This window comes from Capronia coronata, assembly GCF_000585585.1.
Source record: "Capronia coronata CBS 617.96 chromosome Unknown acBCG-supercont1.5, whole genome shotgun sequence".
Taxonomy (NCBI): Eukaryota; Fungi; Ascomycota; class Eurotiomycetes; order Chaetothyriales; family Herpotrichiellaceae; genus Capronia; species Capronia coronata.
This window is the reverse complement of record NW_006912897.1, coordinates 2,050,925-2,076,629: the sequence shown is the minus strand read 5'-3', so window position 1 is coordinate 2,076,629 and position 25,705 is coordinate 2,050,925. Positions and strand designations below refer to the sequence as shown.

General features: G+C 52.6%; 10 protein-coding genes across 10 annotated transcripts; 4 read left to right on the top strand and 6 right to left on the bottom strand.

The window, feature by feature from the left end:
* Window positions 1-189: 189 nt before the first annotated feature.
* A1O1_06419 (uncharacterized protein) lies at window positions 190-1,437 on the bottom strand (the record flags this gene model as incomplete). Its single annotated transcript, XM_007727298.1, has 1 exon — window positions 190-1,437. The coding sequence occupies one exon, from the start codon at window positions 1,435-1,437 to the stop codon at window positions 190-192; it is 1,248 nt and encodes a 415-aa protein (XP_007725488.1).
* A 3,011-nt stretch (window positions 1,438-4,448) lies between these two features.
* On the bottom strand, window positions 4,449-7,268 carry A1O1_06418 (uncharacterized protein; the record flags this gene model as incomplete). Its single annotated transcript, XM_007727297.1, has 1 exon — window positions 4,449-7,268. The coding sequence occupies one exon, from the start codon at window positions 7,266-7,268 to the stop codon at window positions 4,449-4,451; it is 2,820 nt and encodes a 939-aa protein (XP_007725487.1).
* Window positions 7,269-8,379: 1,111 nt separating this feature from the next.
* On the top strand, window positions 8,380-9,132 carry A1O1_06417 (uncharacterized protein; the record flags this gene model as incomplete). Its single annotated transcript, XM_007727296.1, has 2 exons — window positions 8,380-8,791; window positions 8,888-9,132. The coding sequence occupies 2 exons, from the start codon at window positions 8,380-8,382 to the stop codon at window positions 9,130-9,132; spliced, it is 657 nt and encodes a 218-aa protein (XP_007725486.1).
* A 207-nt stretch (window positions 9,133-9,339) lies between these two features.
* On the bottom strand, window positions 9,340-12,840 carry A1O1_06416 (uncharacterized protein; the record flags this gene model as incomplete). Its single annotated transcript, XM_007727295.1, has 13 exons — window positions 9,340-9,656; window positions 9,718-9,809; window positions 9,883-9,982; window positions 10,037-10,252; window positions 10,309-10,504; window positions 10,555-10,921; window positions 10,973-11,115; window positions 11,175-11,389; window positions 11,446-11,501; window positions 11,555-12,057; window positions 12,106-12,158; window positions 12,206-12,676; window positions 12,732-12,840. 13 exons carry the CDS (start codon window positions 12,838-12,840, stop codon window positions 9,340-9,342), a joined length of 2,838 nt encoding a protein of 945 aa, XP_007725485.1.
* Window positions 12,841-14,144: 1,304 nt separating this feature from the next.
* A1O1_06415 (uncharacterized protein) lies at window positions 14,145-14,486 on the top strand (the record flags this gene model as incomplete). Its single annotated transcript, XM_007727294.1, has 1 exon — window positions 14,145-14,486. The coding sequence occupies one exon, from the start codon at window positions 14,145-14,147 to the stop codon at window positions 14,484-14,486; it is 342 nt and encodes a 113-aa protein (XP_007725484.1).
* Window positions 14,487-14,517: 31 nt separating this feature from the next.
* A1O1_06414 (2,4-dihydroxyhept-2-ene-1,7-dioic acid aldolase) lies at window positions 14,518-15,594 on the bottom strand (the record flags this gene model as incomplete). The annotated part of the gene is made up of 4 exons (XM_007727293.1): window positions 14,518-14,670; window positions 14,732-14,953; window positions 15,023-15,354; window positions 15,438-15,594. 4 exons carry the CDS (start codon window positions 15,592-15,594, stop codon window positions 14,518-14,520), a joined length of 864 nt encoding a protein of 287 aa, XP_007725483.1.
* Window positions 15,595-16,187: 593 nt separating this feature from the next.
* A1O1_06413 (uncharacterized protein) lies at window positions 16,188-17,587 on the bottom strand (the record flags this gene model as incomplete). Its single annotated transcript, XM_007727292.1, has 2 exons — window positions 16,188-17,131; window positions 17,200-17,587. 2 exons carry the CDS (start codon window positions 17,585-17,587, stop codon window positions 16,188-16,190), a joined length of 1,332 nt encoding a protein of 443 aa, XP_007725482.1.
* A 532-nt stretch (window positions 17,588-18,119) lies between these two features.
* Window positions 18,120-19,467, bottom strand: A1O1_06412 (uncharacterized protein; the record flags this gene model as incomplete). Its single annotated transcript, XM_007727291.1, has 5 exons — window positions 18,120-18,590; window positions 18,639-18,788; window positions 18,859-18,984; window positions 19,058-19,304; window positions 19,367-19,467. 5 exons carry the CDS (start codon window positions 19,465-19,467, stop codon window positions 18,120-18,122), a joined length of 1,095 nt encoding a protein of 364 aa, XP_007725481.1.
* Window positions 19,468-20,961: 1,494 nt separating this feature from the next.
* A1O1_06411 (uncharacterized protein) lies at window positions 20,962-22,465 on the top strand (the record flags this gene model as incomplete). The annotated part of the gene is made up of 4 exons (XM_007727290.1): window positions 20,962-21,052; window positions 21,101-21,477; window positions 21,532-21,687; window positions 21,740-22,465. The coding sequence occupies 4 exons, from the start codon at window positions 20,962-20,964 to the stop codon at window positions 22,463-22,465; spliced, it is 1,350 nt and encodes a 449-aa protein (XP_007725480.1).
* A 539-nt stretch (window positions 22,466-23,004) lies between these two features.
* A1O1_06410 (uncharacterized protein) lies at window positions 23,005-25,397 on the top strand (the record flags this gene model as incomplete). Its single annotated transcript, XM_007727289.1, has 2 exons — window positions 23,005-23,196; window positions 23,244-25,397. 2 exons carry the CDS (start codon window positions 23,005-23,007, stop codon window positions 25,395-25,397), a joined length of 2,346 nt encoding a protein of 781 aa, XP_007725479.1.
* Between the last annotated feature and the right edge of the window lie 308 nt (window positions 25,398-25,705).

Genomic DNA, 25,705 nt, shown 5'->3' with positions numbered 1-25,705 from the left:
AATAATGCGAAGTCAAAGGCAGCGCGTTGCTCAGATCCAAAGCCAGCCGTGGTTGAAGGTGGAATGCCCTTGTCGGGTTCGTTGACACTATGGCATCTTGAGAACAACGACCGTGACACATCAGCGGACTATCTGCTGATTCGAACCTCGCAATCATTGTCCATGTCAACTCCAACCTCAAGCCGCATCCTAACTTTGTTCAGAATCGCTTCGAGGCCGCTTATGCCTTTCCTCTGAATGTGCCGTCGAGCTTGAAGACCTTATGTCACGACGACATAACTCCCGGACGGCGTTGAGATCCGGCCTCTGTTCTCGGACGAGGTATTGGAGCAACAACTGCACCATCTTTTCTGCGCGTTTACGCCCATCGTGTTCTGATTGCACTACACGTGCACTGAACTCGTGAGAGTAGATGGCTGTGTACAGTTGTTCATCCTTTCCGGGCCCCTTCGCTCGTGTCCTTCGGGTACCTTGCACCAACTTTTCTTCGTCTGCATGTGTTTCACCGCAATCTGCAGCAATCTCACAGCTGCGAAGAGCACTCTGCATCTGAAGGTCACGGTGCCGATCTCGCCTGCTCCTTTCAAGCTCCCTGTGCTCTTCTCTGGCTCCTTGATATTTAAGCAATCTGGTCGATTCATTCGGACTGCAGTCGATGGTCCTTGAACACTCCGCCTGCGTAGTTATGTTCTTTTTTGAAAGATCCAGGCCGACCTTCCCCTGATCTGGTCTTCTTGGAATCGTTACCTGCTCGCCGTATGTCTGGCGGGCTTCGTTACGGCGGAAGAACTCTCTCACAAGGTCGTCCCTGGTGTGTGCACTGACTTTAGCTTCTAGCCTGTGACTGAACTTGTTATTCGGAGACTGAGGTCGATACCAGCCCTGATTATAAGCAGGAGCCACCGAACCGTGGAGGAAGTTGGAGACAAGGTCGGCGAGCAGTATCTTGTCTGGATCTTGCTGGCTAAGCACGTCCTCCAAAGCAGTTTCGGGACGATCGATCGCTCCAACTGGTGTCGAGCACGCTGACGAAGGCGCAGTGTACGGCGGCGAAGGCGGCTGACCTGGTGTCACGGGCAAGGTATGTGGTCTCAGCCCTCCAAGTGCTATTCTTTTCGGTGCAGGCGCTCTGATCGTGGTCCAACTTTCTGCTGTATTGGTGTTTCGGTGGAATTGTTGATTCGAACACCCTACAGCTGGAGTGATCCCCCGGCTTGTTGATGGATGCGTTTGGCTGGAGTCCGAGTCAAACTGCCTCTCTGTTTCCGTGAAGACATATCTGTTTGATGACACCGCAGGGATTATGTCTCGTGTGTGCAATGTATGTACTTGTCTCGAGTCTGCTGCTGGTACACCAAGGAGGAGGTCGGATATGCCAGGCAGGACTGTGATTTCGGTTTTGACGGATCCCCTTCTATTTTCCCGTGTGTCATCCATCACGGCCCTCAAAGCAGATCGGCCGACCGGATGTGCAGTTCCACACTGGTCTGCTGGACAGTGGCAGCCCGAATCAGAATGCCAAACTTGGTCAAGGTTCGAGCTCTTCTCGCGTCTCGAGAAGACTCAATTCATGCAGGTGAAACACTCAACAACTGGACTGAAAAGGGCAAAGAGGCACATTCACTGGAATGCGACTGTAGAAGGTGAGCTTGAGGGTCCAGAGAGCAAATGAAGTACTCTGAAGTCTTGCCGTGCAAAAACAAACAAACCAAGCAAGCATCGACCAGGGACATGGGACATCAAGCACACATATATGTGGCAGCCTCCCGCTGATGCTATACCATGCCTGAAGCAGTATACAGACATGTACTTCGGATGCGGTTCTCCTGCCAGTTCTTTCTTGACGAGACATTCTTTCTTTCTGCCGCAACTCCCAGCTGGTCCTCTCAATTGAACTCTCTTCCTTTCGAGGCTTGGGCTTACCGCGGCTCAGCATTTCATTGATCCGCTCGCACGCTTCCAGGACAAATCCTTGAGAACACGACAATACGAGAAAGAACGCGCCATACTCTCACGAGCTGCGTCTCAAAGGAGAACCCTGTACAAACCTCATTTCAGAACAAGGAAGCCAAGGATACTTTCTCCGAACGATCTAGCAGTCAGCATCTGAAATCCTGGATAGCTACTGCAGTAGTCCTCCGGAGACTTTCGACTTTCGACTTCGGAAACGGATCCAAGGGCATGGGAAGAGCATCCTAGTACCTAGACATGAGCATGTGAGGAGAAGGCTTGCTTGGACCAACCACCCTCACCTAGGCCGCTGCAGGACAATCCCCATCCCCAACCCCCGGGGATGTCAAATGTCTCGTTCAAATAATGCACACATGCGGACCCCTGGCACGAATCGCCAGCCGGATTCGTGGTTGTGGGCGCGGCCATTCTTGTTCTCAGATCCCTGATCCGGAGTCACTGTCAGCGACGAAACAAAGACAGCATACCCATGTCGTTCAGCCTACAGTCCTAGTATTTCCGATCTCCATCTAGAACTACCTGATCAGGAAAAGAGTACGCACTGCAGCTCCTGCTCTTTCTCTTTTCATCCCGTTGGACCCGTCGACAAGATACATACTACGTACTAGTATGCAAGTCCCATTGCCCACATCCCCGATATCTAGTACTAGATCCTATTCCCAAATAGTCGTTTCCCAAGGTGCAAGAAATCAATGTTGACATCCACCACGGATCCCGGGTTGTGGTACAGCCTATCAACTGATACTATCTCTCATTTGCAACCGACAACCGACAGCTTGAACAAAACACACCGACTGATGGGATTGGGTTTAGACTGACCGTTTCTCAAATCCCTGTGCTGGCATTATTGCTTGTAAGTTGTCGCTTCTCGTTTCTTGTCCCTACTTACTGTCCATCCCGGCTCTTCTCAAGCCAGCAAACCCTGAGATCCTAGATCAATCGACCGATCAGGCTCTTGAACTACTAATCAACACATCGCATTTATTGCTGTTGGAAAGCACCCTTGTTGATTGATACTTTACTAGTTTCACTATCGCGCAATCTCATTTACGATCGGGCCCCCTCCCCCAATGCCCATGATCCTGGGCCAGACCACCCCCTATCTTGGATCTATCTTGGATCTATCTTGGGACAAGTGAGCAGATTTCACCCAGACCGTACAATTTCCCCTGACAAAAGTTCGGAAGAGCTTTTAGGCAAGATAGGCGATATCAGCTACCTTACGCAGCTCCTTCTACAGAGTATCATGCCGTACTAGTACACAGCAGTCTAATATCCGTCGAACTTAAATAGCGGTGAGTTGTTCAAGTTGTAGGTAAGCCCCTAAGGGAGGCAAGCCCTGGCTCTGAGTCTGAGTCTATTCCCTGTTCCCTGTTCCTTTCCCGCCATATTGTAACCTCTCCCCTGTCTTGCTTCAGTCATGCCGTGCCGTAGTCTGAAGGGCAAGGTACTCTGTAAGTAGACACTTAGTTTCCGTTTCCGCCTCCTTGAGACGTTCAGTCAACTTTAAACCAGACGGCAGACAGCAGACAGCAGACAGCGCGGCCCGGTGTCAAATTGTCAAATTGACAACGGCCGGGCAGGATGACGGAACCAAGCCCCCCCGGATGAACTCAAACAAGAGAGGAAAGGAAAAAGGTTGTTTGTAACCGAGCTGAGCTGAAATAGAATCTGTCGTTCTGTAGAGCAAGATATCGAATTTGATGGCTTGGGACCCGAACAGCTGAAGACAGTTGCAGTCCAGCCTCTTCGAGTCCAGCCTTTTCGAGTCCCAGGACAAACCTGAGCCAAAGTCTTCTTCTGGATAGGAGTGCTTCCGAAAGTATCTCTCTGCTCATTCACAATTCATCCTCTCGATCCGAAGCATCAAGGCCTACAAGACTGATTGAACAATGCCCGACCATCACTCACTCGCAGAGAGGAAAGATATCAAGGGACCAATGTACAGGGAGAAAAAACAGAAGGATATCATTTCTAAGCGCATCATTCTTCACAATAGCTAGATATATCTTTGGCAGGTTTTTGCGGAGTGACATGACTTGCAAAGTGGGTATAAAAAAATATATATGAGCACCTCAAACATGAACATGGCACCAAGCTCCAATATATGGATATAAAACCCAAACTGCCCACATCCTTCTCCTCCTTGACTTGGACTTCTCGAGGCCGCCATCGTGACAGGTAACCATCCCCAGATCAGATCCGATCAAATCTCAGCTACCGCCACATCAAGGGACAAATATTTGCAGAGAGAAAAGAAACGCCTCCGATTTCGCACTGTACACCAGATCACCTTGCTGGTATGGGTATTGAAATCTCCTTCCCCCTTAGAATCTAGAAGATGATCAGACTGACCACCAGAACCCCCCCCCCCCCAAAAGACTATTTCCTCGCCTTCGCCAGGCATCAAATATTGCACACCGGTACAAGCCGTGGCTGGCCACCTGGCCCATCCCATCCCGTTCCTTTCATTCCTTTCATTGGATCGTATGACCTTCCAACAACTTCCGCGAGTCATCCAGCCTTCTCCGCAAGACCTTCACGGCCCGGATTTCGTGAGCCATCTCTGCCTTCAGGATCTCATTACACACACCGCCAACAGCTCGAAGAAGATCAAGGACAAGCCCCTTGTCGACGTCAGAGAACGTGACTGACTCCCGACCTTCGGCAATCTTGAAATCCGGATCCGCGAGCTTGACCAGGCTTTCCATAAGAATCTCCGTGTTTGCAGGATGGTCGACTACGCCGTCGTCGGGCTGGACGGGTTTCAACTGGCTGATTCCCGAGGATGCCGCGAACCGAGTGCCCGGAGACTGCATGGGAGGGGTAGGCATGCCGTTCGAAACGACGACGGATGTAGGAGTCTGGACTATATGTGGTGTCCTGCTGGGACCTTGCTGGACGCGTCCGCCCCATGAAGGTGAAGGCGACATAGGAGGAGGAGGAACAGAAACTTCTCGTTTGGGACTCACTGGCGGTAGAGGGAATCCTGTTGTTGCACCAGCGCCGCCGCCATTTCCCCACTGGAGGATCTCACTCGGTACGTCGTTGTCTTCCTCCTCCTCTGCACCACCGTCTCCTTCCGCGGCCGTGGCGAAGGTGGCGGCTGTCGAGACAGAATCCATACTGTTGCTGCGTACTGCTTTCGTCCAAGGTTTGACAGGCGCTGCAAGGTAAGTCGTGGGGTCGGGTTCGACAATCGATGTCGGGAAAGTCTCTTGAACAGGAGTGGTCGCTTCTTCCCTTTCTTCTTCTCCTCCTACTTCTTCCTCATCTTCCTCTTCTGTGCCGGCATCCGTGACCGTGTCTGTCTCGCCTTTACCATCGTCTGTGGTGGGGGTGTTCTGATCAACTCGAGTAGTTGCTGTGCTACTGCTGTCGCTCTCGCTAGGAGATTCACTTCTAGTACCAGTACCAGTGTAATTGCCCAAGGCACTGTGAAGGAACATGTTCTCGTAGTCGAACGCATCGACTCGGTCTTCATGTCGCTCTGCTGCACCATCCGCGGAAAGCTCGACAAGCTCTGGAAGATCTGGCTCTGCCTCCTGCAGACTCTCCTCTAAGACTTCGTTCAAATAGATCTGTTCTTCTTCCGAAGCTGCTACCGGCTCTTCGTCGTCGAACTCTTGCGCCGCGTCCTCGTACAGTGATTCTTGGATGATGGAGATCGAGTCATCCTGCCCAGCAGGCTTCAAATCGACAGCTCGGTGTAGGCTAGGAGTGTTCTTGTCTGTCCTTGCCTCGCTTAACAGTCTGGAATCATCCGTCGTGGGCTGTTTGACATTCCTGAATGTTTGTGCTTGCGGAGTCACTGGTGTGATTTGTATCTCCACAGGTCTTTTGCTGCGAGAAGGACTCCAGTCCTGACCACCGTTCGTACTGAGCGGGCTCCATCCCTTTCCAGCATTTGTGTTGAGCGGGCTTCCTGTTTCTTTATACTCGGGCGCGCTAGTGTACCATTGCTCTGGCGTATGGGCGTCGGTGAACGGGCTTGAGTTGCGAATGCTCTGCATGCTCTGTCTCCTCAAGCTATCAGCATGAGCTTTTTCCTTCAGATCAGAAATCCGAGCTCGCAAATCCGACATTTGTTCTCGGAGTTCTTTTGACCGGCTGGACATTGCCGAAGGAGAGCTAGGGATAGCAGTCGCTGGGCTGCTGATGGTGGCAGAAATGTCTTCCTTTGAAAGGGCCGCAAAAGTATTTATACCCAAACCCCTCGGAACCGAGGATTCCGGAGAAGTCTTGCTTGTACTGGGAGTGTCCTGTTCTTCCTGAAGCACGCGCAAAGGCGAATTGAAGCTGTGGTTACTCGCCGGCGAATTCTGGGCTTGCGGCGATTCTTGTCTTCGGCCATACTCAAGAGCACTCGCAGACCTGACGTCCGGGACGACAGAAAGACGCTTCAGCCCTGCGCTCGACACATCGCTTCCACCTCTAGTGTGCGCTGCCGAACTTGATCTGACGACGGGATACAGGTGCCGGGGCTTGCGATGGCTTGCTCCTGCTGCCGAAATAGAACGATACAGCCCGCCAGCAGGCTGATGTTGCTCCGACGCATTCGGTGATGATCTGGCCAACATAAGGATGCTATGACGAGCTTTGGTCAGATGGTCTTCCATATGCGTCAACCTTTTCCGCGCGTTCGCAAGAATCCTTTCGGCTTGCTCGTTGAGTAAGGTCATTTCATCCTCTGGGCTTGCTGCCACAGTCGAGTTCCTCCTACTATCGGGCTCATCCATCTCGTCGTCCGACACGTTCGCTACGTCTGCAGCCAGCCTTTCATTCATAATGTTCGATGTGTCGAAATCTTCCCAATCTCCCAGATCAGAGCTATTGCTTGACGACGACTGTGTGCTCATTCTTCGCATCATGTGCGACGGTCGTCCAGCGGGCGTGGGTGACCCTGCGTTCGATCTGACTAAATTGTCTGCTCTCCTGCTTTTCCTTGACCTGGGAGTTTCCTCCTCTCCAATGTCGCTCAAGGGTGCCCCATGCTCGTAACCATCGTAGCCGGCGCCGATAAGAGGTGCTGCGCGCGGAGGCATCCTCACGGTTGTCGCGATTCCGACTTCGATCGAGGCATCGTGATCCGGTTGTGAAGAACCCAAGGAGACTGCGGAGTCGGGTCGCACGGGTAGCGATGTTTGTAGGGTCGGCGATGAAGCGAACGGAGTCGGACTGGAAGCATCAATGGGTTGGTACGGAAGGATCATGTCGGGGTTGGTCAATGTCGGCGAAGGCGGGAGTTCTTGGATGAAAAGATCGTGAGGGATGGGATAGGCGTTCACATTTGGCATGGCTGCTTGTTCGTCGCCGACTTTTGGTTGTAAGAATTTGATATACGAGAAGTGCGAGACCGTGCGACCGTGAGTGGAGAGCGCCAGTGTCATCGATCGAACACAGACCAAGGCTATCGATCGACTCCGGGTTTATTGATCCGTTCTGATGGAAGGATATTGAGCATTGACAGCTGGCCGGGGCCAGAACCTGGGCTTTCGGTGTAGAGCTTAGTCAAATATTGAAGCGATAGAAACCATGGAGAGCAATAAACTAGACTGTCAAGCTGTGTTGAGCGAGGAAATCTTTGAATGAAGAAGGTGAACAGCCCTGTTGGGTGGTAAGCCGGAAGTTGGAGCAGAAATCATCATGAGAGATTTTGCACTGGCTTGCTCAGTTTGATCACCGGCAGCAGTTCGCTAAGCTGCTACGACAAATGAGCTGTTTTGTGAGAAACCCCCCGAGGACGCCGCAGTGAGAGAACGTCTACTTGAAGCGTACATCAGCATCGGCGGCCAGGGCATTGTAATGCACCTAAGGCAATGCCTAGGCAGTGTTCCTCACCCCCATAAGATAGAGTGTGTAGGGGTCCTAAGGGGGGTTGTACAGCGTACGCAGGCACCAAAATGACTGGCCACACGCCCAGCTTCCCCTGCAGCAGCGCCAAATCCTAATTAAACCGACAACCTGGACCTGCCTGGGAGCCCTGGAGCCTTGGAGAGTAAATCCATTCACCACGAGCCACGACGGGCCATATAATGGCTCCTAAGGCTCCTTAGGGCTCCCTAGCCTCTATAGCCCCATACAACCTCGATTTCCCGGCAACCGACTTCAGCACATCCATGTCGAAGTTGAATGCAAGCAAGCATCTCCCATCCTACCTTCAACTCCAAACCCTAAACTGACAGGCGTGAGAGGATCATTTGTGGTGGTGTTCCCCTTCTTCAAAGTAAAGTGATGCAGTCAAGGGCTGGATCGCAAGTGAAGGATTGCTCGGAGCCCCAGAGCTGACCTTCCTGCGCCCTCTGTACCGCCTACTAGCCTAGGTTCTTAGCTATCCTAAGTTCCGACGACAGCCCACAACTCTCACCTCTGAACACAATCGAGAAGAAGCAACAACCAGCAACCATAATGCCCACCTTCGTCGTCCTCCCTGCGACGCCGTCCGATCTCGAAGCCGTAGCCCACGTCCAGTTCGCCGCTTGCGCATCTGACCATGCATTCCCCGTCATCTTCCCGCGCGGCGCGACGTCGACTTCGCTCACGCATATGGTGAAATCCTACGAGAATGACATGTACAGCGATCCGAGCTGTCATATCATGGTCGTCAAGGAAGCCATGTCCGGGGAGGTGGCCAGTTTCGCGGTGTGGCATTTCTACGCTCCCCAAAGCCAGGACGAGATTGATGAAGAAATGCTGACCCGCGAGTTCCCTCTGCCTGCTGACTCGAACAAAGAACTGGGCAGCAGGTTGCTTCACAATAGTGTCAGGAAAAGACATGAAGTTGTGGCCGCTAATATCGGTGCAGAGCGACCTTATGCGTGTGAGTTCTTGTTTTTGTGTGTGTGTTTAGAAGAAGAAAAAACCGAACTGTGAAGTCTCTCTCTCTCTCTCACCGGATCTGACATTGCAGCATCAGTTCTAGCAGCCATAGGCACGAGCCCGAAATACCAGAAGCAAGGAGCTGGGTCGCTGCTGCTCGACTGGGGTTTAGAACGAGCGGACGACCGAGGCTTTGCCACGTATGTCGAGGCGTCCCCGGCGGCTGTGCGGCTCTATCGAAAACAAGGCTTTGCAGAAGTTGACCGACTGCCGCTCGAAATCTCACCGTGGAAGGACGGCGAGTATGTCAACCTCTGTATGGTCAGGCATCCTTCGACGTGATCATGATCTGTCTAGACATCTATCCTGCACGCCGAACACCTAATGATACACGAAGAGACGAATTCCGCAAGCATCTCCCACCTTCTCTGCAATCAAAATGCACTTTGAGTAGCCTGAACGACTGGACATATTCCATAATGCCCATTTCAAAAGATAGTCGCACTCCGACGATCTCGATCCCTTCCAGAACTCTCTCAGCTGTACTGGCTATGCAAGATCCGCAATACCCTCGAGCAGCTGTTGGTGCTCTCGCTGCAATCTCTTGATCTCCTGTGCGAGCTGCTCCCGTGCATGTCTCTCTTTATCGGTAAATCGAACGTGTGATGTATGAGAAGGCACGGCGAGGTTGAGGTCGGCGCGAATGAGGCGGAGAATATCATTCATCTTCTGTCTCAGCCCATGGAACGCTTCATCCAGGACTGAACTGATGTCGTTCAACATTCTGTCGGAAATGTTCGGGAACAGAGTTCCATCACTGATTCGGCCTTGGACGATTGCATGCTGTTTGGCCATCTTTCCCGTTCCTACGTTTGAGAAGGTCAGTGCGGACGATAACTTGGGTTAGAACGGCAGTCATTGACTGACCATATATTGCTGCTGCGGACCGGTAGGCGGGAATCATCTCGGCGAGAATGTATGCAGCACCGTTCGGTTCAGACGCGTTCCGACGGATCAATCTGAAGAATATGAGTAAAAACCAACACAGCATCATTCACGTCGAGCTCCTGCAGACGAGAAACTCCAACATACCTTAGATCTCGAAGGAGGAGCCGCTGAGCATTGACCAATTCAAACTGAACTTCATGAAGTCTGAGGTCGAGACTCTGCGCAAAGGTGTCGAGTTCCGAGTCTGCGTGCTGAGGATCAGAACTGGATCTCGAAAAGCCAGATATCATGGTCCCACACTCACCTTGAGCCGACTCTTTGAGCTCCATCAGGTGGCTCTTGACTCCCTTGAACAGTTTCTCAAAGGTCTCAGGTATGCGCTCTTCCATCAACGAGTTCCACGGGATTTCCAGCTCCATCCTGGTCTTCCAGATCAGCTCTGCGTTCCAGTTCACCTTGCCTCTCTTGGCGGTATAGTGGTCACCATATCTTAGGATCCAGGCATTGTATTGGGCTTCCGGGACAAGTGGTTAGCAGCGTCTGCTCGTGTCGGGGCGTTGCATGACTTACTCCAATGCCAGCTTAACCACTCTCGACCTTTCTTCTCTGCTTCCTTTTCCCACGCGTCATTCCTCTGCTCTACCGCCATATTCAGCTTCTTGTCAGGAACTTCAAGGCGATGGTCAGACTGACCGAAATGCTGGAAGAGATTTTCGGTAACCTCGTCATGAAGATCATCTGCGGCTTTTCCGACCTCATTGACGGTCTGGGCGGTCAGCTTGTGGCACACAGAGCATTGGGGGAAGATAATAGCACCTGTTTTCTTAGGCCTCTCCATTCCTCTTGGGCGCGGGCAGCATCTAGCCCCCGGGGAGGAGTCGACGCGGCCTGGGTGGTAACCCACAATTCAATCGAAGTCAGCAAGCTAGGCAATTTGGAACGAAGGAAGTTCTGAGCCTGTAAAAGCCTCGCGGAAGCCGTGATAGAATGGCAGAACCGTCGAAGATCCGGTATGCCGCTCATTTGCAGTAAGTCGAGGTCGTCGGAGCTCTTGTACTTGTCAAACAGCTTGCTCGAAACACAAAACACGTCCAGTTGGCCCCCTGGCACTCTGGAAGCATAGGCGGCTTGCAGACCCGCGGTGACATGACGATTGCGCGCCCCTATGAGGAGGGTTTTCTGCCTAACGATTCATCAGCTTCATTCACGGCCTCAGGGAGTGACTCGCACATACTTTCTCTTGAATGATTTGGCCAGCTTTTCATCCTTCGAAGACTTGGCCTTCTCCAGCTCTCTGTCGAGACGAGCCCATTCGGCGGGTGAGATGGGCTTGTTTGGACCGCAGAATTCTCGTCGATTGGTGGTCATGTTGATCCCCTGTAAACAGTCAGACAGACTTGTTCCCAAAGGACGAGACATTGATCCTCGTTACATACATCGATCTTGGTGCAGACAATTGCCATCTTGAGGCTCTGGCCCGCCGAATTTTCCCATTCTAAAGGGATATGCTGCGCCAGAGCCTGGTAAAGCGAGGACCTCAGTGAGGCATCTGTCTTCGCGCGCATGATGTTGGTGACAAGAAAGACGTGATCACTCTTGAGGAGGTAATTCTGGGTGAGGCGGACCCGGGCAAGATTTGTGTCTTGTAGACCTGTATCGCCATCATCAGTTTGTGAAATTTGATCGAGTTTTGTTTTGATAACGCACCGGGCAAATCGGCAAGGACAACACCATGCCTAAGAACTGGAGCGTCGACGAACACTCTAACGCGGGTGGTCAGCCAAGGGGAAATCTAAGGCAGAAGCTCAGATCCAACCTGATAATCTTTGTGAATGGCCAGAACCGGTTGTTCATGAAGATGCTCGTCTTCTCACAGCATTCGTCAGCATCGGTAGCTGTTGTCGTCCAAAATCCCTCCTGGTCTCCTTCCGGCCATTCAAGCTCTTGAGACCATCGAGCCAGCTTTGCAACAATCGAGGGTACATCTTGTGAACGATCCGTCAGCATCTCTCGTCCGAACCCGGCGTGATGCCCGAATGCCGCTTCCAGTGCTGACCAGGCATGCTCCGCTTCTCGCTCGATACGTTCGTAGTCCTTGTCGCTCAGAGTCTGTCGGCCCTGTTCGTCTCTCAAGGAACCAGCTTCGTTAGCCTGTTTGACAAGGAATAGGTTGCGATAACTCCAGGTAAGTTCTTCCAAGTGCTGTTCAATCTCCTGCTTTGAAAGATACTCGACTTCAATGGTGATGGGAGCTTGCTGCTCTTGCGTCTTCAGGCGGTATTCTGTCACGACCGATGTACATGCCTCACCGATATCTCCCTGTATCAAGCAATGAGCTTGTGACTTCGAAGGACTATGTCCACTTACCGTCTTGGCCAACTCGGGAAAATCGAGGAGACAGTTGATGACACTGCTCTTGCCTGAAGAGCTGTCAGCCATTGCTCTCATCTGCCATTCTGAACCTTACCCTCGCCAGAATCGCCAATAATAGCTATCGTTCTCAATGCTGTCGTCTGATCCATACTAAGACGTTCCGCATCAGCTCTGAATTTATCCAGATCATCGCTTTTGTAGCCGCTTTGCAGAAGCTTCTCGATGGCAGAGGCAGTGTCATTGGCTATGGTCTGGCAAGCATGTAAGGCAGACTGAAAGGCCGGACTGAAGAACGGCTCATCGGGAGTCTCTTCCCTTGGCAAGCCATCGGGGATCAACATGTCCACGTCTGTGCTATCATTAGATACGTCCGAGCCTGGAAAATGCTGGGTTGATGTCGGCGAGCTTCCTAATTCCTGAGGAGGTGATGGGATTTGGGCAGAAATGGGTCGTGGCACTGTGTCGATAGCCTCTTTGTTGCTGCTGCGGTCCACAACAATCTTCTCGTCGGAATAGTTTCGGGTTCGATCCTGATGATTCTCCTTGCTGACTGGTGAAGCGTCGTCTGAACTCACATTAGCAGTAGCCTGCAAGAAACGTGGCAACTTGTGGGTACCTACTTCTCAAGGATTGTGGCGGAGAAGACGGTAGCCAGGAATCTCCATCTTCGGAAGATTGGCTAGGCGTAAAACTCCAAGAAGGTCCTGGGGAGTTGTGCAAGTCGTACATCTGGGAGAGTCTTGAGTCAAGTGGTGAAAGCTATGTAATATGCTACCAAGGCTGAAGTTTGTCAAACTTGGACCTTCTCAGCTTTGCCTTTCTCCGAATGTCTGGACGGCTCTGTAACTGGTTGAGGCTCTCCCAAATATCTTCGTTCTCGAACAAGGAATGTTCAACCTCTTCAGTTCTGTCAATTGCGTGGTCCAGAGTCAAGCAAAATCAAAGATGCCAGCAAGCTCTTATACCATCTCTAATGTAAGTGACCGCAGCAGGCCGACCTAAGCAGCCATGGTCTACTTGCGGCTGAGACGGTGCCAGAAGTCATCGTCTTGCAAAGACATGCATTAGTGCGCTTCAAGAGATGTCACCCACCTAAGGCGTTGTCTTTGATGTACACCCTCCATAAACAATAGAGAGACAGAGGAGATCCTGCAATGATGGCAAGTTTTGTGACACCAAATCATGTTCATCCTACCTTCCATGCCCTCGAGAACACGACTGCAATCCCCCGGTACCTTCTGCCCCAGTCGAAGTCATTTTCACCTTCATCCGGCAGAATGTCTTTGTCCGGCTTGCCATTTTCAGGCTACCGCTGAGCAGTCACGCCAGAAACCTCGAAGGTGGCTTGACCATCTTACAGCCTCTGTAGCGGCTTCACGGTGATCGTCCGGCAAGCGAGTTCGTGGGGGCGAAATGCTCATTGACTCCAAACGCTTGACTCGCGCAAGATAGACATTGATACTGAGTCGCATCGGCACCATTAGTGCGAAACAATAAAGAGACACTGGCGCTGCTACCTTGCGAAGGCGCCTGCCGCGCGCTTCCCATTAAAGAGGGAACATGAGTGGGTGAAGATAACGCCACAGGAGGACTTCGCGGAACGTTGCACTACCCTCACCGGGCTATGTTCCTGGTGGCACATTTTGTGTACAAGGTCATCCCCTAGATTGAGCTTCCAGTACATTTTGGCCCCCAGACGCCGACTCCTGCCACCCCCTGCACACTATCAAGGAGTCGGCGGTGTTAGCAGGGTCGAGTAAAGCGAGAAGCATGAAACCATTGATCGCATGTGCGTCAGGTAAGTCAGTAACGAGGAAGAAGAAGCGACGTCCGAATATACTTGATGGGAGCAGGTAGTACTGGGGCAAGCTATGTAAAAGCAGCAGCAGTACTCTGGTTGACAGTTCATTAAAGCAGCGGCCAGAGTTTCCCTTCCCTGGTGATCCCTTTCAAACTTGTCGATGAAATCCAAACTTCAAGCAATACCCCTGGTCATTCGTGCCTCGTGGGACTCCAACTCCATTGACTTCAAAATGCGTCCTTCCATTGCCCTCCGCGCCGCCAGAGTGCAATTGACACTATTCACCCGAGCCAACTGCGGGTTGTGCGACGTGGCCAAGTCACGCATTGTCGAGGTCCAGAACAGGCGACCTGTCAACTACAGAGAAATCGATATCATGAGTCCCGGGCACGAGAAATGGAGAGATGTCTACGACTTTGACGTCCCGGTCCTACACGTGGACAAAGTTGCCGGCGGGAAAGAAGCCGGCGAAAGTGGTTTATCGCTGGAGGCCGCCAAAAAGCTCATGCATCGATTTACAGTGGAGGAGGTGGAAGAGGCTGTGGACGAGGTTGAAAAAGCATCGTCTACGTGACTTTTTGCCTATCTCACTCTACATGGCGGCTTCACTTCTTCTCCTCTTGCGACATCATATTGGCTGCTCCGTAAGCGGCGCCCTTGATGGCTTGCGCAGCCGCATGGCCATAGGAGCCTTTGGCCTTGGACAACGACTCTGCCATGAACGTCGGAATGGCCGTCATGTCATTGACGACACTGATCTAAAAAGGCACGATTATCAGCACCACCGCGCCGGTATACGGAGGCAGGGCCATCACTTACCATTTGGAATCCCATATCGGCATACCGTCTGGCAAATTCGCCCGAAGGACAATAAATCCCCGACCTTTTGCCCGCGGCTTGGGCGGCTTTCAAGACTCTCTCAATCGCCGCTTTCAGTTCCGGAGCGAAGTCGCCTTGGACGGGATATCCGATGTTGTTACCCAAATCCCATGGTCCGATGAAGAGCACATCGATACCATCGACTTTGGCGATTTCCTCGACCTAGACGCCCACACTTGTCAGCTTGCCTCCACCTACTTTGCGACTCCAGAAACTTGGACATATACGCACACATTCCAAAGCCTCCTTGGTTTCAATCTGGACGATAGTCAAAAGGTTCGCGTTCGCGTTTTTCATGTACTCGTATCCGGTCAGGTCGCCCTTGACGTCGAACGCGCCCATCGAGAACGGACTCCCAAAACCTCTCTTGCCCACCGGCGGGAACTTGGCCGTCTGGACCAGTTTCTTCGCATCTTCAACGCTGTACAACAACGGGACAATGATTCCATGCGCTCCGGCGTCCAGGGCTCGCTTGACCATCCATCCTTCGTTGGCGGGAATCCGCACGATGGGACTCACGCCACACGCAGCAATTGCATGGACGGACTCGTGCATCTCGTTGTCTGCATTCCCGGAGACCAAAAATTAGCTCCCTCTCTCGACTCTCGCCAATGCGAGCCAAGCTTCAACAAGTGTCACCACTGACCCGCAATGTTTCCGTGTTCGCAATCAATACAAATCCAATCATACCCTGCCCTCGCGATCGTGCGTGACAGATGTGAGCCAGGAAGCATCTGCCACGCCCCGAACGACAGGCCCGAGCCTGAGCCTAGCGCTTTGCGCAGGGTATTGGAGTTTTTCATAACGGTGGCCATCTTAACAAAAGCACTTTCTCCGGTTTAATTAGAGGAAGTCTCTGCGTAGACGGTAGATGTGTGGTCACTGCCCGCCAACTCTTGCTGCAAGGGTCGAGGACAGGCGCCGGGGAGGTGGACTAGCAACAAGACTCTCGACGGCACCGTGGCAGCTACGAGAAGATACGAGCCGGAAAAGGAGAGAGAAGGATAGAAGGACGGCAGACACGGATCAAGTATCTGACTTAGCTGTCCTGTAAGAGGGCGTGCATCGAAAGGGGACCAACAGCTGAGGTGTTCAAGTTGAGAGCTTCAACTCGGTGTCGGTCACCGGAGTCAACGCGGGGTTGAGCCGATGTGCAGTGGGGAACGTGGGCGTAAGAGCGGCTAAGAGGTTATAGGGGTTGCCTATGCCCAATAGAGAGCCTAGAGAGCCTAGAGAGCCTCCATAACCGACGGAGCCCCTTTCGGCGGATGATGGACCGAAGATTCTCTCCGCTGTCTCCGACTACTATACAGCTACACAGCCAACCATTGAAGCAAATGGAGCGAACTCAACCTGGAAGTTGAGCCACCTTCTCTTAGTTCCCCTACTCTCTCATTTACAATTTACTACTCCCACTCGGTCTCTCCAGGGACTTGGAGGCATTGCGATAATTCTTGACCAGCTGCCTGATGGCCAAGTCGAGCATGACATCCTCGCTCCCACCGGGGATCCTCGCCCCGGGCACCTCTCTGTAAATTCTCTCGGCGATCTCGCCCTGGCCGGTGCGCGTGTAGCCATTGCCGCCGAACAACAGCACCGCGGTCTGCGCACACTCGTTGAAGACGATCCCCGCCCTCGCCTTGGCCAGAGCAGTGAGCCCGCCGAGCTTGACGTCCGCCTCGGCCTTGGACAGCTGCGTCATATGGTACAGGAACTGCTCGACCCACGCCTGGAGGGACTCGAGCTCGGCGCCGGCTTTGGCCAGCCGGTGGCGCACAACGGGCTGTTCGACGAGGGTCTTGCCAAACGCCTCGCGCTTCATGACATACTCGATCGCCGCGGACAGCGCGACGCGTGCCTGGCGGGTCACCGAGACCGCGATCAGCAGCCGCTCGTGGTTGAAGTTGGTCATGATATAGCGCATGCCCATACCTTCATCGCCGATGAGGTTTTCCACGGGCACCTTGACGTCGTCGAGCTCGATGTATGTCGTGCCCGCGCTGATCTGGCCCGCCACTTTGAGCCGACGCATTTTGACGCCCGGATACCCCTTGAGAGGACAGACGATCATGCTTAGACCCGCGGCGCCGGGTCCGCCTGTCCGGACGGCCATCGCCGCGTAGTCGGACCAGAAGCCGTTGGTGATCCATTTCTTCTCGCCGTTGACCACGTAGTATTTGTCGTCGGGCGTCTTGGTGGCTGTCGTCGCGATGTTCGCCACGTCGCTGCCGGCGCCCGGCTCGGTGATGGCGATACAGCATCGTTTCTTGCCTGGGAGGAGGTCGGGCAGGAATTTCTCATGCAGTGCCTTGCTGCCGAACTTGATGATGGGCGGAATGCCTGTCCTCTGGTGTGTCAATAGACCGCCCATCCAGCCTGCCTTTTTGCAAGAGTGGCACGTCTCTCACCAAATGAGTGTCCGGCTGTCATGGAACCGCCCGGTCCGCCGAGCCCTGATCGCGCCATCTCGTCCAGATATATGCCCGTGTGTAAGTAATCCCACTCTTCTACTGGGGTGCCCAAGATGTCATTGATGCCCAGTCTCTTCAACCACTCGACTGGCAGCGGCGCGGGCAGGTTCGGGATGAGCATGTTGTGTTTAGCAAATGTCGGGAATACGTGGTCGGGCACTGTCTCTTCTCGCTCCCATTCCATGGCATTGGCGAGTAGGTGTTCTTCAACAAACGCGCGACACTTTTTCTGCCATTTCCTGTGCGTCTCTTTGTAGTAGGGGGAGGGTAGGCCTGCGAGCCATGCAGGCTCTGAGAACGGAACGGGAGTAGTTGAGGACGACATCTTGGACGATGGGTCCAGAGCAACGATAGTTGGGGAACTCGGTGGTAACACTACCTTGTTGTACTCATTTCCTGGAAAAGACTAGGAAGAAGGTTTCAAGTTCGAATTCCGAACATGATATAAGTCACATCCTGGTCGGAGCCTGTCCAGCGCCAGACGCTGACATGTCTGGAAGGACTCTCTTGGGGATGCCATGCCGAAAGATGCCTCGGATGGAGTTTCTGGGGAGTGATGCGGGTGAAGCGGGGAGGTTTTGAGGAGTTTTACCTTACTCCACAGGTTAACGCGGAGCATATGGACCACTGGCAGGAGCCCATTTTTCAAAATCGCAATTCCACAAACTCGATATTTACAACTACCTGTGCTACGTGGGAACGTAACAGCTATCCGAATGGTCTACATTTCTCTCTATAGTAGTGATGCCTAAACTGTGATATTCGCTGTTAGATACGCTCTAAATCGCAGCGAACTTTTGATCACATCCACCCTGCACGTGCCGAACGGACGACATCGTCTTGTCGCAAGCCCGTACCTATTGCCGATATGTGTAAGGTGGTGCAGGAGAGCCTTCAGCACTCCTTCGTTTGGATTCGGACTTCATGACGAAAGCAAAATATTTGGCCTCCAGAATCTCCATCGGATTCAGTACACTCAACCAGGCCTTGATACCTAGAGGACCACCTTGATAAAAGCGTGTGCCTTCTACCGCAGACTGGGGTTGGTGTTGCGGCTGCTGCTGCTGAGGATACTGGTACTGACCAGCACCACCATAGCCGGTCTGCAGGTTCTGAAGGTTGGGACTTTCGGTCATCTCAGCAAGGGGCAGAGGCTGCGGCTTGGAGATGTCGTAAGGACGCACGTCGTAGGCATAGTGGAAGAAGACGGCGAAGGGCACCATTTCGCAACAGATGATCATGGTCTGGATGCCGAAGTTGACATCTGCGTAGGTGAGTTTCGAGGTCCCCGTCAAGACATCCTTCGAGCGGAGAATCTGGAAGATGATCTGGTCTTGTCATCAGCATTGTTGGTACAAATGTGTTGGAAAGCATACACTTTGGACAAAGGTGAGCGCGATGATCAGCTTGAAGGCCAAGAACTTGGCAACAGGTTTGTGGTGCTTCAAGTCCTTCTTCAGTACCCCAAAGAACCGGAGGACTGAGATAACGGCGAAGGTCACTGAGACGCGGCTCGCGATAGAACACTATCAATGCGCGTTGTGTGTCAGCTGAAGTGGCTCAAGAAGTCTTCGTGTCGGAGACTCGGAGTCCTACCCAGAGATGTGCGAAGTGAATGTTACTGCTTTCCAGACAGTATTCATTACTTGGTTGTGTGGCATCTGTGATAATGGCGACTGCGAAAGTGACCAGCGGGTATTGGAAGATGAGGAACCATCGTCTCTGTTATAGAGATAGTGTCAGTCATCTTGATTCTTGACCCGGGGACAAGGGGTATTCAGGCCAAATCTCTTACCCTGTACCATCCCAGCCCTTGAACTTGTTTGCCCTTCTTCTCGGACACTTTTAGAGCGGCGAAGAAGACGTCGCGAGTCTGTGCGCTGGGTGATACGTACTCGCACAGGAGGAGAAAGAAGCTCCCAAGGGCGATTGCCTGGAATACTTCGATCCAAGGGGTCAAATAAACGTAGCTGTCTGGCACCGCAATTGTGATGAAGGACAGTACCGCATAGATGGGGATCAAGGCGCATATTTTCAGGATCCTGGAATCAAAAGATGTGTGAGAAGCGTTGACGGCGGACTGTGGAATTGCGTCGCTACTCACTTGGTCTGTTCATTTGGTCTGCTGAAGTGCATGGCATGTCGCGCCATCAACACGAAGATAGACAGGCACGAGAAAGCAGCACATGCCCCCGAAACCGCCATGTTTAACTTGTGGAAGGATAGATTGCCTATGAAGGGTTCCGGAGCGTCTAGCCGCAGGGGTTAGAGGTTGTGATCAGACTTGAATGCGCCGGGTTTTACATACCAGCTTGAAAATGCGTTGGCATATTGCAATTATGCGTCTTTGAACCATCGTGATGAAAGAGCCCCATTGTGTCTCAGCCCACAGGACTAAACTTGACAAGATCGGTGAGCGGTGTTCTGGCGGCGAGTAGAAAGGTCTTGTCTGTAGCTGAAAAGATCACAAAGATGAAGCGACGAGGGAGAGTGGATGCCGAGGACACACTTGCAGTTATACTCTCTGCCATGTTGACTGCGATTCCAGGAACCACGTCGTTGTCGTTAGGCCAGCCGTCCCTCATTCGGAGTATGTCACGAGTTAGAGTGATGCTCCGCCCCTATAGACCCTGGCATGTCCTTCGATATAGACATTGGATAATGCGATGTTTAAGCAGCCCAAGCACCGTCGATCAGTTGAGGCTTGTATCTGTTGAAGTGAAGCTACAGGACGAGGTGAACGGGGCTCAGCCTTGTCGGTGTGACCCACAGCCGAACAAAGCTTAGTGTCGTATCGATTACCGGATCTGGAATGGTGTTTGGGAAAACCCCTGCATTGCAAGGTTGTTGTGAAGCCAATAACGTGGTTTCAACGGGAAGAGGGAAAAGCCTTTTGTATGACAGAATGACATCCACCGTTATCATCCAATCTGGTCCATTCGCGAGGCACCCCTAGGCAGTATTCCTGATACATACCGTCTTTGCCAGTACGTTGAGTGAGTACTCGATAGGCCCCGGAATTGACCGCCTTGGTCAGACAGGCTTCTTTCCCATGCTGACAATGAATAATAATAGTTGTTCGCCTAACAAACCATACTGAGTCAGAAGCGCGAGGGACCTGGTCACTTCCGTCAGAGCTTTCAAAGGCTCAGGCCTCACTGTCCTTTTGGCCTCATCCACAACGGCCCCGTAGCAACAGGCTTAGCACTCAGCCACTTCACACGGGGCGCAACTCGCGATGATGTCCGTTGAGACATACATGGTGCGTCTCACGAGATGAACATCGACCGAAAAAGAACCTGTAGCGGGTCGTACTGACAGAGCATTTTGGTTTCGACCATAAAAGAGCATATCTGTCCATTCGTGTGTCCTCGACTGCCGGTGTCATCTGTCAAGGATGCCAAACGTTGGACGACCGAGTCGAGGCTGCCATCGTTGCAGGCAGGGAAGAGTTGAGGTAAGTCGGGTCTTTGAGGTCACGTACTCATTGAAACTTGCATTAACCCTAGACTCTAGTGCGATCTAGGTCGGCCAGGATGCGATCGATGCAAGAGGCTGGGCATGACATGCCCGGGCTATCGAGACGAGTCGGACCTTGTTTTCCGCGTACAGAGTTCTGCTTCGTTTGCCAGTAGAGGGAATCGAGGGCGCCGTCCAAAATACGGGGTCGCAACGGTACCGAGCTGGTCGCAACACTCGATGTCGCCAGTTGAGAGCTCAAGAGGCCGCGAAGTATCTCTCAAGGCAACCCATGCAGGAACGTCACCCTGGTCCAGCGGTGCTGGTGTTGGTAAGTTCCTGAGCATATGACGGAACCGAATCTGACTGTAACATGTAGGTCTGGTGGGCTACTATTCGGGATCGAAACGATCTCCTTCACTATCCCGTGGTTCAGCGGTCTCACGGATCATTGACCTGCTCCCCCCTGGCTTAGGGGGCATCTTCTCTCCAAACCAAGGAAAGAGGCCCTTGGGCCTACTGGGATTCTTGCCTCAGATGGTTGCGAGATCCGGAGAGAACTCCCCGATTGCACTAGCATGTCGTGCCATTGCGACAGCGCTCATTAGCAACCTGAGTCGCACGGCTGAGGCGCAATCTCAACGAGTGCTAGACTATGGCAAGGCCTTGACCGCCGCGAATGCCGCTCTTGGGGATCGTACATTGCAGACCCAGGATGAAACCCTCACGTGTGTCTGGCTCTTGAGCCTGTATGAGGTAACAAAAAGTCCGTTCCCCGTTCTAACCTTCCTTGTCGTTGACGATTCAAAGGTCATTGTAGGACCTTCTGCTCCGTTGGAGAGGTCTGGCTCAACTAGTTGGTTTGTCCATACACAGGGGTTAGCGGATCTGCTTCGACTCAGGGGAACATCACGCTTCTCTTCGCCCGTTGCACGAAACCTCTTCTGGCTGGCATATAACACGGTAGTCAGTGCGTCTATCCTGGTTAGCAAAGGCCTTCGACTGACATATCGTGCAGCAAATTCAATCTTTTGTCAATGGTGTGGAATGCCCCTCCGAGTCCATAGCCTGGTTCGAAGCCTTGGAGAAGTATATCGACAATGACGATATGCACTTACATCGAGAATCTGTGTATGGCTATCATGCATCAAAAATCTGTGCAAACGGGCGTAAGCTCATCGACGGAGGCCACATTGACTCTTTGGAATCAGTCCTGGACATACTGAATGTTGTCGCACTGCTTGACACTGAATCATACGACACACAGATTCCGCGGGTCAGCTTATCTGGGTCCGACGCGAATGCCAATTCATCAGAAGAGGCGCCTTTCAACCTTCGTGCATTCATCAGTCGGACGTCTTACTGTTCTTTTCGCCTGAAGATGCACATCACTCTCCTGGAACTCCTCAATGCATTGAAGCTGCGGTTTCCTGGCGTCCAGCCCGATGAGGTGCAAGAGCGGCAGCGATACTATACGGCCATTGTCCAAGCCCTTGCAGACGAGATACTGGAAGGTGTTCCTTTCTTTTTCCCTTCATCAGACTCTCCGCTGGGAGGGGCGAGAGGAGGAACGAGACGTTGGACGGATGGATTGCGTTTGCTCTGGCCGCTGCGCCTTGTCGCATTCTGGCCATTTACGCGAGATGATCAAAGGAGGCTTGCTCAATCGGAGCTGCAACGCATACGAGCGGAATGTGGCTTCGTGAAGGTCAAGGCTGCCTTCACGGTTCCAAGCACTGGCTGATCTCCATCCCTTGAGTCGACATGTTAGGGAAGATGGTCTCCTAGGCCTGGAAAAGGAGTACGTGCCATCAACCAGGGAGCATCGCGTTGGTTATGGCCAAGTGTCGCAGTCGTCACCCCATACTCAAGGTCGTGGTCTTTCATTCGAAGGCTTGAATATCTCTTCCTTTCAACAGGTACCTGAGGTCCTCGCTAGGCGCGGTTGATAAGATAACCGTTGAGAGGTGAGGCTGCTAGCCGGACGTCATATCCCGTGACTGGAATACTCAGCGGGTTCTTATCAATTTGTTATCTCGCCCGGCGGCAGAAGATGTCAGAACGTGCTGCTTATCGGCGCCTTCAAGAGACCAGCGACCAGCGATCCAGTGGCCGTCAGACTTCTTGTTGCGCTCTTGACGTCCACGGAGATGCAGATCCAAGATCTTACTGCAGCTTGACGCAGCGCCAAAGCCATCATGGCAACACCTTTGAATCTTTCCAAAATGCCACTCCTTGGAATCCTTCCTCCTGCACAGCTTCAGTGCTGTTGCCATTCCCGGCATGGCGATGGACGAAGAACGCCCTGATGAAAGGACGCACCTACTCGCTCATGGCAGGAGGCTGAGCGAAGCAGAAGCTGCATCCATTGTTTCTTCCCAGATCAGCAAGGAAGAACAGGCTCTGGGAGAGACCGCAGTTGGAGAGCGTTTGCCATACAATGACTATACTACGATTGATTGGCTTCACGATCTGGTCAGTAACCCACCAGTCTCCAGGCTCCCTCACTGAACCTGCTGCAGGTCAAAGACTCTTTCCGCTACCGTTCCATCCACACCGGGAAGGGCATCCGCCATAAACTCAGGTCATCCTTTGATTCCTGCGAGGGATGGATCGTGGCTGCAGTTATTGGCACGTTGACGGCATGTGTTGCCTACGCTGTGGACGTCGCTGTCGCCACGATCAGCGACTGGAAAACAGGATACTGCAAGACCAATGTGTTTGCAAGTAAGGACATATGCTGCGCTCCGACGGCGTCACTGGACCCTTTTGCGGATGAAATGGGTGAGAGTTGTCCTGCTTGGAGATATTGGACCGATAAATACTGGCATGGGTTTGGAATATACGTCGGTTTTGCCCTCCTCTTCGGCATCATCAGCGGCTCAGTAACCTTGACTACGAAGAGGAGTCTGCCTGCAACTGCTCCAGGCTCGGGCGACAGAGTACCCATGGAAATGAACGGCCAACAACCCACCCCTGCGGATACGGCGAAGCCGGAGCCAGCTGGAAAATCGATATACATGGCCGCGGGCAGCGGGATCCCCGAAATCAAGACTATCCTGTCGGGATTTGTCATTCCACACTTCCTGGATCTAAACGTGTTGATCGTCAAAGCGGTGGGCTCTGTATTCGCCGTGGCTACGGGCATGTGTTTGGGAAAGGAGGGGCCTTTCGTTCATATTTCTACGTGCGTTGCATACCTGGTCGGTGTCCAATTTCCAAAATATCGTGAGAATGGTCGCAAGCTTCGGGAGATTCTTTCTGCTGGCTGTTCGAGCGGTCTAGCCGTGGCCTTCGGAGCTCCTATTGGAGGTGTGCTTTTTGCCTACGAAGAGATTTCCACGTACTTCCCTCGAAAGGTCCTTTGGCGAGCGTTCATCTGTTCGTTATTCGCGGCCATGACTCTCAGAGCGCTCAACCCTACAGGCACAGGAAAACTGGTGCTGTTTGAGACCAACTATGGTACGAGTTATCAACCATACCATTATGTCGTGTTCGTCGTTCTGGGGATCGCTGGCGGCATTTTCGGTGGTGTTTTCTGCAAGGCCAATTTCTTCTGGTCTCGCAGCTTCCGAAAGTACAACATCATCAAGAATTATCCTGTGTTTGAGGTCTTCTTGGTTGTCCTCGTCACGGCCCTTCTGCAATATCCCAACCCGCTTACTCGAGAACCTGGCGATGTTATCATCAAGAACCTTTTGGTGGACTGTTCGGACAACTCGAGGATGGCATATGTATGTCTGCAGGAAGGGCATGCTGCGCCTTCTCCCAAGTACCTTGCTTGGCTGGCCTACGGCACGCTTGTGAAACTCGTTTTGACAATCATCACGTTTGGCATCAAAGTCCCCTCCGGTATCATCATTCCTGCTCTTGATGGCGGAGCCTTCTTTGGAAGGTTGGTTGGTCAAATACCTTTGCTGGCAGGCTCTATCTCTCCTGGAATTTTCGCCATGGTCGGAGCAGGGGCCTTCCTAGCCGGAGTTAGTCGAATGACAATCTCCCTGGCGGTCATCATGTTCGAACTGACCGGTGAGCTTGAATTCATCGTGCCCAACATGATCGGCATCATGGTAGCAAAATGGGTTGCGGATGCGCTTGAGCACGAGGGTGTGTACGATTTGGCACAGACAGTCCTTGGCCATCCATTCCTTGATCTTGATTACAGTATGAAGCTGGTGCAGCAAGATACTTACCTCGTCGAGGAACTCATTCCACCTGCTCAGACGATGCGCGAGATCACAGTGGACGTGCCCGAAAACGGTGTGGTACCTCGGGTCCTGTTGGCCCAGAAGCTACATCAGCTCCAACGTCGAGGCCTCATGGATGCAGGACTTGTCCTCGTGCAGCATGGTATGCTTCAAGGCTACCTTGCGGAGGGTGAATTGAAATTTGGATTGGAGAACCTAGGCCGGACGCTTCCAGAAGGATGTCTTGTCCGTCTACTACCTCCGGCCGTAGAGGGTGCACCATTCGAGCATGAGGGCGAGCTTGACATGTCACACTTTGTCGATCGAACCCCACTGTCCATATGTGCCAAAGCCCCAATGGAATATGCCGTCGAGATGTTTGGCAAGCTCGGACTGAGGCACCTGTGTGTGACGGAGGAAGGTACTGGAAAGCTGGTAGGTGTCATCATCAAAAAGAGGCTCGTAGTCTGGTTAGAGGGATTGCGGTGACGAGGCGAGTGCATGGATGGAAATCAGGGGGTTGGTTCAATAGGAGACAAAGTGCCGACCTGATCGTATCCGGTACGGAGTATGCGAATAGAGCTTGCCACTGTCTATCTTTGTTCTGCAGCCCAGACTTGTAGAGAAACGGCAGTTCAGCGATTCCAGGACTTCTGTTGTTCGTTCTGGTGTTGGTCTGGACCTTTCTTATGGCCGATCACAGATCTTCAGGACATGATTGCGTGCTGGCTGCTCGAACGCGCGTGATGCGCAAGGATAGATGCTCGTTCCGAGCCCGTCGACTTGGACAATACCAA